The sequence below is a fragment of the Passer domesticus genome, chromosome 5, assembly GCF_036417665.1.
Source record: "Passer domesticus isolate bPasDom1 chromosome 5, bPasDom1.hap1, whole genome shotgun sequence".
NCBI classification, from domain to species: Eukaryota; Metazoa; Chordata; class Aves; order Passeriformes; family Passeridae; genus Passer; species Passer domesticus.
Genome location: NC_087478.1, coordinates 2,894,370 through 2,909,833, shown reverse-complemented (window position 1 = coordinate 2,909,833; position 15,464 = coordinate 2,894,370). Strand labels below are relative to the sequence as shown.

The window sequence follows — 15,464 nt, the reverse complement described above, 5'->3', positions numbered from 1 at the left end:
TGCTGCATCCCCATTCCTGGACTACGCCCAGGTGGGCACAAGAAATCTGATGGTGTCCAACCCCCTCTCTGGTGTGTGCCAAACCTCCCCTTCCTGCAGGCAGGGAAGAGAGGCAGCCCCAGGCAGAAAAGCAGAGAGAGAAAGCATTGTGTTGGCTTGAAACAGTTTCTGACCCTTTCCTGGTGTTTTCTGTGCTCAGTGCTGTCTGTGTCGTGCAATGTATGTTGGCCCCTGTTGACAGATTTGCTGTTCATGAGTGCTGCAGATTGTTGTTAGACTGTTAAATCAATATGTAGTGCTACTTTTTAAATCTTTTTTTTTTTTTTTTACGTGCCAGCTAGGCATGTGAAGGGTTCTTGCATGATGGTAAATGTTAATATTTCATGCAAGCTGATTATTAATCCTAGCCATTCAGTTCTCATGGGGTAAGTGACAGCCCATTGGCTTAAAATTTAGCACACAAATCAGGGAAGCAATATTCACTTTGATACAGCCAGGGATTTATTATAATAAGTTAAATCATTACACCATCGTTTCATATTAGAGAATATTTTGTTGCAAGCAGTTGTATGAGAGGGGAAAAAATCCACATTAAAGTGGATTTCTGTTGTATTATTAAATTCTGACACTACATTTTGCCATTAAATAATATTTGAAGAGATTATACAGATGCTTGCAGCTTGCACTGTAGAAAAGTAGCTTATTATAGCAAATACATTGTTCTGAGAAATATCTGTTAATCATAAATTTGTTTAAAATTGTACATGTGATAAGCTTTTTGTTTATTTTAATTGCATTTTTGACCATGTTCTCATGCTCTTGCCTGCTTTTTTGGATTAAGAGAGATGTATGAAAATCGATTGCATCTCAAAATTTCAATATTTTCAATATTCTGTAGGAAAAATAACTTTTTGAAAAATAAGACTTTATCCTTGTTTTATTTTGTAGCCACTGTTAGAAAGAACCATCCTGGACTGACTCTTGATTTATAGAATTAATATTTTAAAAAGTAATGTGAGATGTTTATATGGTTTAATTAAGTAAAAGTGGGACAAACACAACAGAAAAAAAAAAGTCTTTGTTTTTAATGTATTTTGCCTTTGCTTAGCATCTCCTTTGGGGACCAATGCTTCCAAGTCTTGGGGTCATTTTAATGCTGCTCGTAACTGAGACACTGCACAAGAATTCAAACTTGTATTTAATAACAAATAAGAGATCTAACCATTATGTTAAAGTTTGAGAACACAGAGATGCTCACAGGCACAAAACAAAACCACTGAGCCCCAAAGGGGTTGTTCTGCAGAGCATCTCATGGTTTTTTAATGCCTGTGCTTGCAGGTGGAAAGTTGCACACGTGTAAATGGCTGCAAAACTGGGATCCCAGAAAATAACCACGTGGAAGCAAATAACCTCAGTCACTGGGATTTCTTGGGCGTGGTGGCTTGACCCAGCAAATCCTGTGTGCCTTGGGCTTTGGAATAACCCCTCACAGACTCCTGCATCCCTGGCTGGGGGGGAGAATTTGCTCTCCGTGCCAGTAGGAATAAGATAAAGCTGATCTTTGGTGAAAGAGATCAGTACACAGAGTGAAATTTCTGGGTCATGCACAAAGTAGTCGCCTTTTAGGTAAATATTAGGGTCCAATCCTGTGGTTGGTTCTTATCAGCTGCAATCCATGAGAATTTGTTTAAAATCCTTCAATACAACTGGGCTTTGAGTAGATCAGGAGTGTGTGCTTTACGAGCTGTTCCACCTTTATTATTCTTTTTTTTTGTTGTTGTTGTTGATGATGTCGGTTGAGAAATTAGCACAACTGTTGTTTTCTGTTTTACTTCTGAATTTGCACTTGGAAGACATTGGGTAAAATAGAAGAAGAACAGACTGTTTGCTGATCGCTTGGATGATGGTGTGAAAAACAAAAATAATCTTCTGCTGTCATCTGTTTCCTTGAGAAGTCTTCAAATAAAGTTTAAAATAAGGAGTTTTGCTTCTATTCAAACAGCCTCTGCGAGGAAAAAACCCTGTAGACCTCATTACAGTTGATTCCTTAATAGAGCTGCAGGATTCCCAGAATCCCTTTCAGTACTGGATAGTTAGTGTGGTTGAAAATGTTGGAGGAAGATTACGCCTTCGCTATGTGGGATTGGAGGAGACTGAATCCTATGACCAGTGGTTGTTTTACTTGGATTGCAGACTTCGACCAGTCGGTTGGTGTCAAGAGAATAAATACAGAATGGACCCACCTGCAGGTAAAGAACCTCCTTGAAATACTGTCTCCCTTTGTGGGTGTTCACTGATGCTTTGAGATACTTTGTCCTTTTCCAGCATTCACATTGCTTTGTCAGTGGTTTCTGGCTGTGGCACAGATGGGAGGTGAGATCCATCTAATTTGGGTTCAGAGTGGGTCAGGTGGGGACTGTATTGTTTATTAAATCAGCTGAAGTCTTTGCAAGTCTGTCAGACCATATGAAACACCAGGAGATCACAGCTTGCAGATGAAGCTCTTTGAGGTTGAGTTTAGTGTTCAAACCAGCTTGAATGGAAAGTTATTGGGACTGCAGTTAAGCCAGTCTGGGATCACGCATTGATCCACCTTCTCCTGTGTAGGTTAACAACGTGTCCAGGTCTGTGCCTCATTTTCTTTGTGCTGTGTAAGTTTTTCCATGAGTATTAAATTCAGCTCCTCTGGGAAAGTGTTTCTGATGTGGCTTCTGTCCCTCACACCTAATGAGGAGAGTTGACCCTGACATGTTCAATTCTCGTGTTCACAAGTTTGTCTGGGACTTGGGTCATGAGTGCTTTTTGGAAGTGTGTGTTTTTCTTCACTGGTAGGTAGGAATCAATGTTCCCCATCACTTATAAATTAGTTGTGAATTCTGGAGAGCATGAATATCACCCACTGTTATTTTACAGAGTCTTTGTGTTATAGAGAAACAACTTTTTCATTGACCATCTCTGAACCCTCTTGGCCTGTATAGGTTTGGGGAATGTAGAAATGGCTCAGAGGAGATTTGTGCTTCCTCTTTGTTCATTCCATTTGCTTTCTACTCTTCCCTCCCTTTATCCAGTTGTACATCCTTCTCTACCTCTCATGCCTTTCTTTTCATTTTTTTCAGTTGTCTTTCTCTAAAGTTGTTACTGGACTCTTTATTTGCTGGAGTTGTTTACTTTTCTTCTCACCTCTCCTTGATGTAACTTTAAAGATTTCTGTCTTTTGTTCTTACTTGTTTTCATCTGATAGCTGTTTCCTCTCCTTTCATTTCTCTGGTCATTCACTTTTTTAGTCAGCATTGTTATTAACGGACTCAATGCCCAGGTCTTCTTCCTGACTTAAATAGTTCTTCATTACTTTACATCTCCTAAAGTTGAGCCTTGTAGGATTTTGCTGTGAAAAGACCCTTCAGGTCTGAACTCTTCTTGTTTTGCCCAAATCCTCTCCAGATCACTGCTCCTGGGGTCTTTCATTGATCCCCCTTTCTGACCCAGCTGTCAGGCTCTGCCAGTCAGAAGTGGAAATCTGAGGAGTTTCTGGAGGCAGGAATGCTGGTTGTTCCACTCCTGGTCATTTGATGTCCACCTAACACGGAGTCACAGAATCATCAACGTTGGAAAAAACCTTTAAGATCTTCTTGTCCAACCATCCACCGTGTCCATGAGGTGCAATGAGTTAATGAGGTGTATGAGACATGAACTGAGAGGAAGAAGACAGAAAAAACCCCAAGTGGCTCATCTTACGGGATCTGCTTCAAATTAGATGCCTGCAAAAGGAGTCTTGGAGCAGTCAGGGCAGCAGTAGTGAGTTGTGAGGATAAGATGCTGGCAGCAGAGAGCTGTAAAGGAACTCAGGGATGAGGCTATTAAACCACAAACTCAAAAAATGAAGTTTTCTAAGGACCCGAGGCCTGGAGACCGTGTCAGGGGTATGTCCCCATGTGACTTCTTTAGGGAAGAGCATTTGGACTAGGAAGATGTCTGTGTGGAAGACCTAGTGTGGACCTTCTTAGAAAGGAGAGATTCTGTGGGCAGTACCTTGGTTTTTACACATCAGGGATTAGATTTACCTGCCATGGTGCAGGCATCAGAAGGCAGTTCTGCATGAAAAGTCTCTTTCTCTTTATAATGGGTAGGGTAAAGAGGGTGCTAAGACACATCTAACATAGATCTAACATAGGTAAGATGACATGACATCTTTTTAAGCCTATTTGTTTTCACTCACGGGGGTTGAAACCAATGAACCAATTTTGAACACCTGAAGCCAGTCAAGGCGACTCCTTGATTGATAGAAGGAACAGCCTTGCACTGTTTATCAAATCTCTTACGAATCTCCTGTGAAGAGATGCTGAGGACATGTAGCTGTTCCCAAATCAGGCTGTGTGTCCCCTTGCTGTCAAACAAGGCTGTTTTTATACATCACTTTTGCAGCTTGTGGCAGTGCTTTGCCTACCCTCGACTAGGATTCTCCATATCCACCCTGAGCTTTATTTCCCTCTGTGTCTGGGGTGTGACTTTCCCTGTTGATCCACCTCTGGCACCTGCCAGGTTTCACTTCCAGGTCAGTCTTTCAGGATGCAGAGCACCTCAGATAAAGGAGATCCCATGGACCCAAACATGAGGGGTCTCTTTCCTGAAGCCACCCACATCCTATCACCCACTTAATGTGAAAGAGGGTTCTGTGGGACTTGGAATTTAGATGATATCTAAGGTCCCTTCCAACCCAAACCATTCCATGGTTTTATGAAACAGTATCCCAGCTTTCTTCTTCAAACAACTCTGTATATCTCACAAGGCCATTAACTGAAGCGAAGGGGTTATAGCTTATTTTCCCCTTCAGATGTATATCTGAGTATGGAATAAGCCTCCTTGCTAGTGCAAATTGGCACAGAGCCACTGATGGCCTGAGCTTGGCTGTTTATGCAGGACGAGATCATTCTATTTTGTGCTACTTTCTGTTTAAAGACAAATTGCCAGTCATTTTAATTGCTCACTGCTTGTGAACCCTAATACAAATTGACACAGTACACTTTGTTCAATTACCTGGAGCCCTGGCACTTAAATAAAATGCTTTATGCTCTTTTAACCATGCAATTTAGTGTCCATACACTTGCCCAGCATAAGCGAGATGCCACTAATTAAATGTGCACGTGATATTCCTTGCCGGTCCTTGAAACCACTGGAGTTGCCTCTGTATCTTGAATTTTGTTGACACTGCCCAGAGAAGTTGCTGCTTGTTTTCACTGATAATTTATGATCAGCCAAAGTTGCCCAAAAAGTGGCCAGAGTTGGCCAAAATGGCAGTTTCATCTTTTCTGTGCTTCACTGGCATCACAATAGAAAATGAGGGTCTGTTTCCAGCAGGGAAGCATCAGGCAGAGTTTTTCTGAAGTCAGACCTGAAACAACAGGCTGGCTGCAGCATGGGGCAAAATCATGTTGTGTTAAGTATTTCCCTGTAAATTAAACCAAAAAAGAAACGAGGTGAGTCGTCCCCCTCCCTGCCCTTCATGCTGATCAGAATTCCTGCAAGCAAGGGAGAAGTGGGACAACAAAACTATAAAATAATGAACAATTAGATAAAGAGTGCACTTCTTAACACTTGTGCCCACTGCACATGCTGTAAACAAAGACTTGAAATCTATATTCCCATTAATAACCAGACAGCTGAGGAATTAAAAATACTGCCCTGAAAGGTTAACATTCCCCTTCAAGTGTGTTTAAATTCATATGCATATCCTTGATGTCTGTTCTGAAGTAGTGAGATTTGATATAGTGGAAGTATAAATACATCCACTTCAGTGAGTGATTCTGCAAATCCTGCTTTGATAAGGTCTTAAATCTGTTGAGTTCACAGCATAAAATTCTCTTGTACCATCAGTGCTAGGTGGAAACAGTGCTTGCCAATTCCTTTTTTTTCTTACACATATTTTTTATTCCCTCTTTCAGAATTGTTAGATACAGCAGTAAATCTTCTGCTAGCTAGTAAATATATATGGTTATTAGATGTACAGGATTTAAATGCAAATTGGGCCAAATTGAACCTTGATGTGAATGTGGTGAGCTAGACTGGCCAAAGAAAAGCTCCACACTCTTTACTCTGTATCAAGGTTCGAGTTTATTACTGAGCAAATGTTCATTTCCATTTTAATAATTGTTGCAATCTATCTACCTATCTTCTCTCTTTGAGGCCTTGATATGAATGTTCTGCAATAACTTGTTACGTGCAAGATAACAATGTGTTTTCTAGGGCAGGAGCACATCCAATATAATGTTCCTCATCACACCATTGTTTCCTACATTGTTCCCTTTGATGATTCATAGGCATTTCACTGCACTGAACCATAAAGAGCTTGTTAATATCATGATTTAATAATATTAAACCTGTGTAAAGAAACTCACTGGAAGCAATGTGAAGCTGCACAGAGATGTTGCCTAAAAGTTTAATGATGAAAGTTCATAAGTGTAAGTCCTTGATCTGGTGTCATGCTCTGGTTTGAGTGTGATACCAGAAAATGTGTCTGAGTAGAGATTTAGCTGAAATGTTTCTTTCCATACCCACCAAAACCTTGCAATTAAAAAAAAAAAAAACAAAAAAACAAAATCCAAACTCTTTCTGATGAACAGGTGCCTTAATAATGATAATTTTTGTTTTGTTCAAATATGACTAATGTTGGCTGAAGACCTGAGGCTCCTCAAACTAGGAAACATCAGGTATTTTGAGAAATGAAAATGAGAGTTTTTCACTATTTTCAAGTAATGAGATAATATAATTCTCATTCCTTCAGCAGTATTGGAAGGATGTGAATTTTTCTGGGTTTTACTCCAGATTATAAAACACAATCTTCTTCCAGTGTGCCCCTGCTAGCTGCTTTTGTGTTGAATTTATCCATGCTGCACAGCTTGGAGTATAGACACTGTTCATTTCACTTGCTCTGTCCATTCATATGACTTAAGAACTTCAGTCTTCCAAAAACGTTTGATCTCCTAACAGTCACCTCTTGGTTTTGTTGTTCTTTTTTTCTTTTTGTTATTGTCATCCATTTAGATATCTATTCTCTGAAGACTATAACTGAGTGGAAATGCGCTCTGGAAAAATCCCTTAATGATGCAGCAAATTTTCCTCTTCCAATGGAAGTGTTCAAGGTAAAAATACTTTTCCTTTGCTTGTGGAACCCCTGATGAATAAATATTGTGCCATGTTTAGTAGCTAATGTTAAACTTTCTCCGGAAAGGCCTTTGCTGTAATACATAACCATGGAAGGTCACAAGTTGGATGTTTGTATAAAACACTTTTTATGTGTAGACTTATTTCTTGGTTGGTGTTTTCTGGTGGCTAGGGGTGACCAGCAGGGATTTCTCCAGTTATTTTTCCTGTGTCTGACTCTGTTAGATCTGTGCAAAGACATCATACATAACTGAAATAGTAAGGCTGTGAATATAAAAGTTTACACAAGCTGGACAGATTTCTGTAAGCCTTGCACCAAAGTTTTCACCTGATCGCAAGCCATAAGGTAGAGAAACCTCCCTCGGGGACCTGTAGTGGAAGTGAGAGATGATTTTGTTCCTACATCTTCTTTTTTTAATTTTTTTTTTATTCTCACTCTGGTGCTTCAGCCCCAAGACACTACCTTTAATTTCCCATGTAAATCTGCACTGCTGTTAACCATGGTGGCTCGAGGTGATCCTGATTTACAGCTGTGCCTGCCTGGTTTCCAGCAGTTCCATCCTGGCTGGGATGGGATGGGTAGTGAGAGGATGCTCAGGGAGGTGTGTGAGAGCACAGCAGTGTCCCCCTGGCACTGCTGTCACCTCCTGCTTGGGAACCTGCTGGACCATGCTGCCCTCCCCACCAGCAGCCTGGGGACCCTCTGGGTTCCTTCCCAGCCCACTGGGATCATCCAAAACATCCCTGGAATTGGTGCAGTTCATGTGTGGATGTGGCACTTGCTGGTGGCCTTGGCAGTGCTGGGTTAATGGTTGAACTTGGACTTTTGAGGGCTTTCTGATTGAAACAATTTGATGGTTCTATAATTGGAATAAGTCTCTTACCATGTCCCATTCTGGCTGCCACAAAACCCCAGTGCCACCTTCACCCTCCCTGCAGGGATGTGCCAGCAGCTTCCCACGAGGCATCCAGGCTCCTCGCCCAGCTGGGATGCACTCAAATTAGCAACATTAATTTGGGGACGCTTTGCTAATAGCCCAGGCTCTTTGGCAGTGTGGCAGCTCTGCTGTGCTGGGAGAAGAGGGAAGATTGGAGTTGGCCTTGGGCACGGATGTGGGCTTGAGGAGCCCTGTGTTGGGATGGAAGTGGCGTGCAGAGAGTTCTGGGTCTCTGCCATTCATCTCATCCAAGGCTTCCATCTGCCAACTCTATTAAAAGTTTGCATTGGCAGCTTCAAGATCAAAAATGCTTTGTGTGGGGCAGGGATTAAATCACAGAAGGGAATTTCTAATGTGTAAATTTTATTCCTGTCTGTGTGAAAGAGTGAAGAATGTTTCTGATGAGGCTCGTGAAACATCCTTTTAAAAAAAAAGTTTATGACTAACAGCTGTGTTGCTGGCTCTTCCCAGTGTGCCAGACTTATACCCACTTATTTTAATTATTGCATGCAGGTCATAAATTTGAATTCAGCTAATCCCAGTTGCTGTGCTGTGTGCTTGGAGCTTGCAAAGATGTTCCTCTTAGAAGACGGTGCAAAACCTTGGAATGCTTGAATGGCCCAAGAGTAGAGTTACTCTGGGGCCAAATGCGGGAAAAATGTCAGTGTTTAGGTCCATTATTAGGTCTAGGACTTCTCTGTTTATCATAATGTGGAAGGTGAGCACAAGATGAGCAGAATTCAGATTTTGGTGATGTCTGAGCCCTGGTTCTGGTGCTGGGAAAGCAGGAGACTGAATAAGTTTTCTGTGTGTGGGCATCACTTTATTCTGCCCATTTAGGGTGAAGAAACCCAATTTTGTACATCTTAATTAAGGAGGAGAAGAAAAGATGTCATCTGTGCCTGTGAGCAAGTCTTCCTCTAGTAATGACTTAAACATGAGTTAAGGCTTTAGGAGACTATCTGGGAGTAAACTCAACTGATCTTGCAAAGAAAGCCAAGGATTATGTGTGGGACCTTCAAGTAGAATCCCAGATGCCAGCAAAGAGTGTCATATCCAAAGGTGTCTTTTATAACTTCCTTTTAATTTTAATTTTTTATATTTTATTTACAAACCCAGCAGAGAAGTAGTGTCTCTACACGACGCCTGAGGCTCCTTGCTCTTGTAGCTGTTGTTTGTTAGATGAGATAAAAAACACAAGGCTTGGCAGCTGGCAACTCCTAGAGATCTTCTGGAAAGCTGAAAATGTCTACTTTGGCAGAGATGGTGGCTGCACACTGAGCAGTTACATTCTGTTTTTTCCACATTTCCCTGCAGAATTCCCTGCCTGAGCAGGGTGTAGGTGTGTGCTTGCTCTTCATGAGCACTGGGCTGGATTATGGCTTAAATCCATGTTGTCCTTAAAGCTGTGCATGACTGAGGGAAGTGTCACTGTGGTGCCATCAAGCTGTCCCCAGGAGGTGGCACTGGCAGAGCAGAGCCACGTTTGTAGGGTGAGAAGCAGCTGCTCTCAGGAGTCTGTCAGCCCATTGCTGCTGTGACACTCCTCAGTTTTGGTGTCACAGGGTTGGGTTCTGCCTGGGAACTCAAAAACCATGGGTTTGAGCCTGAATTATCAGTGCTCAGAAGTGTGGCAGAGCTGAGCTTGGCATGTGGTGGTCTTCAGCAGCAGTTCCAAAAACCCCTTGCAGAAGCACAGCCCTGATGCCCTCTTGGCATCCAGGGAGAGGACACCAGACCACATGAGCCAGTTGCAAAAATCAGGAGAGAAGGCTGCAATCAGGATTTTTTTTTTCTTCTTTTTTTTTCCTGGTGCTGTTTTACACTTGGCCATATGTTGGAAGTGTTTGTAAAATGCTTTAGGATCCTTTGAGAAAGGAACATGATGTTTAACTGTCACAAAATGCTGCTATTATGCAGCTACTAAACATAGTGTTTTGCAAACTGCACATCCTGGAATAAATTTTCCTGCTCACAAAAGCTTTTTGCAATGCACCTGCTATTTTGTCGTTCCCATGCTTTTCAGAAAACATGTTGATCCTTGAAGAAAAATAAATACAGACAGAGTTTTCAAGGATGTTTGAACGGCTTAGGAGCACAAATCCTTCCAAAAGGCCACAACCCAAGGACATGTGTCCTTTGCTGTGTCTGCTCTGATTCCAGGGTGCTGTTGGGATGCTCCCACACTTGGTTTGGTACTGGCCATAAATGGTGGCGTGGGCTTCAGGTGACACCTGATAAAATGGTTAGGGCTTGTTGCGAATAAAGGTGGTCAAAATGTTACCAGGGCCTGATTTCAAGTTAAGCGGAACAATTTCAGTGGTTTGCTTCAGTGCTGGCATTGCTGGTGCTCTCTAAGAGGGAGCCATGCTCCAAACACAGCCCTAATAGTACAACCCAGTGCATATTTTAGAGTTACATCCCAGCAGCTTGTGTAAGATGAATGGGTTTCATTTCCTGGAGAGAGGCAGACAGGAGATCCTGGATATCCTCTCTGACCTCCCATTCTGCTTTCTCCAGTCTCCTGTGCCAGATCTGTGCATCCCATGCAGATGTTGTGGATCCTCACCTCAGACACCTCTGTTTGGGCAGTTGAATCCTACCCAGGATTTGGGGTGCTCATCAGCTTTCCATGGATTTTGCATGTTGGCATCCTGTTCCCAATTCCTGTGACTGGCTTGGATGGAGCTGTTACCAGCCACATCCCTAAACCAAATCCTGATAAACTGCTTGAAGAGCAGCTAAGAGAGGTGTTAGATATCTTAGACAGGTGGAAGTTCCTGATTTATAGCCTTTGGTCCCTTTCCTCTATGCTCCTCCTTTCATGAAGTTGTTTTTGTTCTTTCCAGCTCTAAATCTTTCTAGCAAAAACCCCTCTTTATTATGCCCAGCCCCGTGTTCCCTGTTCCCCTATTTCTGACTGAAGCTTCTGGATGTCTCCTGTTACCAGTTAATAGTATTAATTAATACTAAAACTAATGACATGGAAGGAATCAGTTGGGACAGATCTCTCCTAAGGAGACAGATGGAGGCACCATCCACCACCCAGGCAAAAGCTGCCCCTAAAATTCTGGACAGAGTGGTGCTTCTACTTCTACACTCAAAAGCCCAAAGAGTAATATTGAACAAGACTCCTTCCTACCAAAAAAAAAAAAAAAAATTTCCATTGGATGAACTGTGCATTTTAGTAGTGAGAGTAAGAGCAGCGCTTTCTCCAAGATGTTGATGGGGTTATTTTTAAAAAAAGGAAGACAAGATCTCTCAGAAAGACAACATCTCTCAGAATTTAGTGACCATTGTGGGTGTTTCAGAGTGTTTTCTATGCTGGAAGAGTTTAAATTAGAGAAACTCATGGGATCCTTTTAACTCGTAGACAATCCTGACCTGGCTGCATGAGTGGCCCTGAAGCCCAACAGGGTTTTTGTGTCTTCCTCCCCTTCAGTGGATGGGCACGTGCTGCTGCAGCAGCTTGAGAGGAGCGTGCCTTTGGTCTCCCTTGGAAGCCAAGCTCCAATCCCAGCTCCTTCATGCCCTGATGCTTGGCTGGCCCTGGCTTGGCACGCTGTTCTTTAATAACCCGTGAGTTGCCGCGTTGTCTGCAGGCTGCCAGATTATTTATACTCCATCTGTTCTCCCCCAGCCGAGGGCTCGCCAGCCCTTCTCCATGGCTGCTGTTTGCCTGGCTGGGAGACGTGCATGGTGTCTTGGTTTGGAAGGACAGGTGTCTGCTAAGGAAGGCAGAAACCTCCCCTGAAATAGTAAATGTAAACGACCTCCCTCTGAATTGTTATAAATTTGAAATTGAGGGGGAGCTCTCAGGAAAAAATACAGGAGCAGGAATAACAGTTGTTTATTAGGGAAGAAAAGGATAAAATAAAAAATGCAGTAAACTAAAACAATGCTGACAGAGTCAGAATACAACCTGACACCCTGTTGGTCAGGGTCTTGGTAGCAGTCCAATTGCAATTGTGGCTGTAGCCCTCCTGGAGTGTCAGGTGTGGTTCTGTTGGAGCAGGGATCCTGTGGAAAGGTGTAGTTTTCCTCTGAAGATCCAGTGGAAGAGGCAGCTGCTCCTCTGGGAGTCTAGTGGAGAAGCTGTGTTGGTGTTCCAAAACTCAAGATTATACCTGGGTAGGAATGCTTGGCTCCTCCCTCTGGACTCACATCTCCCAGTGGGATGCTGTAGTTCTTATCAGTCATGCAGTGACATTCAATAGCCTGTTATCAGCACATGTCTCCCCTGAGGGAGGAGTAGGTGTGGAAGAGATAAGGAAAACTGCCCAAGAACCAAGGGACACCACAGAGGGAGTAAGGATGTCTTTGATACCAAAGGGTGAGATGAAGCCTGGTGCTCTGTGAGCAGTGAACAGCTCTAACCCTGTCCAGCTCCCTCCTGACTGTCTGAGGCTGTGCAAGGATTTGGGCTGGGAGAGCAGTCCAAGGAGGTGGGCAAAGCCAGGCCCTGTTTGAGGTGCCCCCAGGGTCTGTTTGGCAGCACCATATGAAAGTCAGGGTTAGGAGAGAAAAGCTAGAGGCAGTTCAAGCCAAGCAGATGGGATGAGTGAGAACCAGATCCCTCAGCCTTCCTCATCCCTCTGGCATCTGTAGTTTTCTTCATTACGTGCTGGGGTCTCTCAGGAAGTGGAGAGGTCAGCAAAAGAGCCTGGTTTAGTTGAATCACTGCATCCAGCCTTGTTGTGAGGGAGTTTGTGACATCCTGAGCTCCTGCCTTCCACATCCCTGGGCAGTGTTTTTTGCTGAGAGAGGCTGATGTGCAGCTACAGCAGCATCTGCTCCCATGTACAAGGTGGTGATATCTAGAAGTCACCAATTTTAGGGCATTTTGCAAGGGCATGTAGTGATGGGGCAAAGGGGAACGGCTTAAAACTGAAAAAGGGAAGGTTTTGATCAGATATTGGGAAGAAAGAATTTATAAAGAATAATGGAGGGTTGGTGAGGCCTTGGCACAGGTTGTCCAGAAGTTGTGGCTGCCCCATCCCTGGAAGTGTCCAAGGCCAGGTTGGATGGGGCTTGGAGCAACCTGGGATAGTGGAAAGTGTCCCTGCACATGGCAGAGGCTTTGAAATAAGATGATCGTTAATGTCTGTTCCAACCCAAACCATTCCATGTGTCTACTATTGTATGATCTAAAGGTGAATTAATGTCCTCAAAGAAAGCAAAAGCAGCTGTGGTCTGTAGCTGTTTTTCAGGGTGGTTGCAGCTAACAATGTGCATTGAATGTGCTCCTGATCCTCTCTGCTCTCACAAATTCCTGTTGATTTCTCTGTAATAATTCTTCCCATGATGTTACTGCAGGCAGCCTCAGTCCCTCCTCACAGTCGAGGGGCTGTGTGTTGAGGGGGTGTGAGCAGAGACACTGCTGGTTTCACTCTGAGCACTCAAGTAGCTGTTCCCACCTGTGCCACCCTTTCTTTGTGACTTTACCCTCCATGAAACAGGACCTGGACGTGTAACACAACTGGCACTTGCGAAGCGCTGTTGCTCTGAGATGCTAAAAAACCCAAACCAAACACACCAAAAAAACCCCAAGTGGATGAATATCCATCTCTTTTACCTCTGCCCATGCTTCCAGTGGCCAGGCAGAGCCAAGCAGGCGCTGTGTGGGAGGGGATCTTTGCCCCAGTGCCATCTGCGGCGGCCTGAGCCATACGGAGAAGGTGTGCTTGGATTTCGACTGGCTACTCTGCAATGTTGCTGTTTCTATGGTAACTATTTTTTATTCAACAAGAGGAGCTTAAAATCCGTAGGGCTAAATCCAATCCTCGGCAGAAGCATCTGCAGTTTTTCAAGGGGCTCTTCAGTAGGTGCAGGTTGTAGCTGGCTCTCTTTGCTTCAGGGTTGTGGTGTCTCTAAAACCTCCCTCCCAGCACTCCTTCCTTGTCATCCCACCCCACATCTCTACATTTTAATCTTCCTCTGGTGGCTCTTGTCAGAACAAGGGGACAGTCTGCATGTGTTGTGCCTTACAGGGATTTCTGTCTCCCTGCAGAGAGTGCACCTTCAGGGAAAATTGCTCCGTGTTTAGCAAAGGAAGTTGGTGAATCACAAACAAGACTGATTCATCTGCAAATCATGCATTGGGTAGCGCTGCTTTCTTTATTGCCTCTTTTTTTCTTTTTCTCAATTAAAAAAAACAAATGCCAGATTCCTGTGGAGGCAGTTTAACCACTGCTATTACTGTGTTTGTGACTGGTTCCCACACGTGAGCTTTGTGATTAAAATTAGGCTATTAGAAACAGCCAGTTTCTTGGAAAATTAGAGAGAAAACACGGAGGGGAAGTGATTTCTCCAAAAATAAAAACCAAACCAACTAATATGTTCCTGGTTATACCAGATGGGGCCTGCTCCTCTCTGTCCTTTATTAGGGTAAACCAAGAAAGATAGGACTGAAGGCAAGAGTAGTTCACACTGTTAGGTTAAAGGAGGCTCAGGTCAATAATTTATTAAGTGGTCAGTGTTTCTAATCAGCCTCTCAACCTCACAGCTTTTCAGCATTCAGACTTAGTTCTGAATTTTGCATGAAGTTTCAGTTTTGTAATTTGTGTGCATCTGACTGTTCTGGACCAAAAGAGCCCTGACTTTTAAGAATATTTGAAAATAAGCCTGAAATTTGAAAATTAGACACAAATGAGAGCCTTTTGCTCTTTTCTATACACTGTGTAAGCTGCTGTGTTTGAAATTTTATTACTCCAGTGGTCTTGAGCAGAATGGGCTAAAAATGGACATTTCACAACCTGAAAGTGATGCCCTTCATTGGGTTTGGGAACACAGACAGAGCAACCAGCTCAGAGTGCAGCTTCCCTGAGTGTCACAGACAAAAGCAGCTTAGCCAAGTCCTCCTGCTCTATCAGCTTTACCCAGTGCACTGTAAAATTACCTGAGCTCCACTCTTGTGACATGGACAAAATTGAGTTTATTTACAGCCAAATGGCATTTTTTAGAAGAAATTGCATTTGTTGATCTGGTATTTAGCTACCAGGTTGGGCAAATGGCAGGGATGATTTTGAAATTTATGAGTCCATCACCTAAAACTAATACTTACTGACTTAATTATCAAGATTTAAGCATGTCACCCACACAGGTACTTCCCTAAGCTTACTCAGATCCTGAAGAGTTGCAGTGCTTTTTTAAATCTGTTTGTGGATCTCTTTTAGAGTGACATTTAGGCTGCCATGTCACCTGGTATTTCTGAAATCCACTGCTAGTGGCTTGTTAGCTGTGAGGGAAAAAAATGTGGCTATCTGAGATCCTGAAGAAAGAAGGGAGTTTGGGAAGGGAATTAATTCCCCTAATCTGGGAATTTGGAGCCTGTTTCTGCTCCCAGCACTGTGGCTAACTTGTTAGTTG

General features: G+C 43.2%; 1 protein-coding gene across 4 annotated transcripts in view; it reads left to right on the top strand.

The window, feature by feature from the left end:
• Positions 1-15,464, top strand: part of SFMBT2 (Scm like with four mbt domains 2) — a 108,082-nt gene that overhangs the window by 46,989 nt on the left and 45,629 nt on the right. For 3 of the 4 annotated variants that reach the window (XM_064421713.1, XM_064421712.1, XM_064421714.1), the window contains exons 6-7: positions 2,003-2,249; positions 7,039-7,136. In XM_064421713.1, coding sequence (XP_064277783.1) covers positions 2,003-2,249; positions 7,039-7,136 — 345 coding nt within the window. The remainder of the gene's footprint in view (positions 1-2,002; positions 2,250-7,038; positions 7,137-15,464) is intronic. The other variant, XM_064421715.1, reaches the window with a different exon arrangement.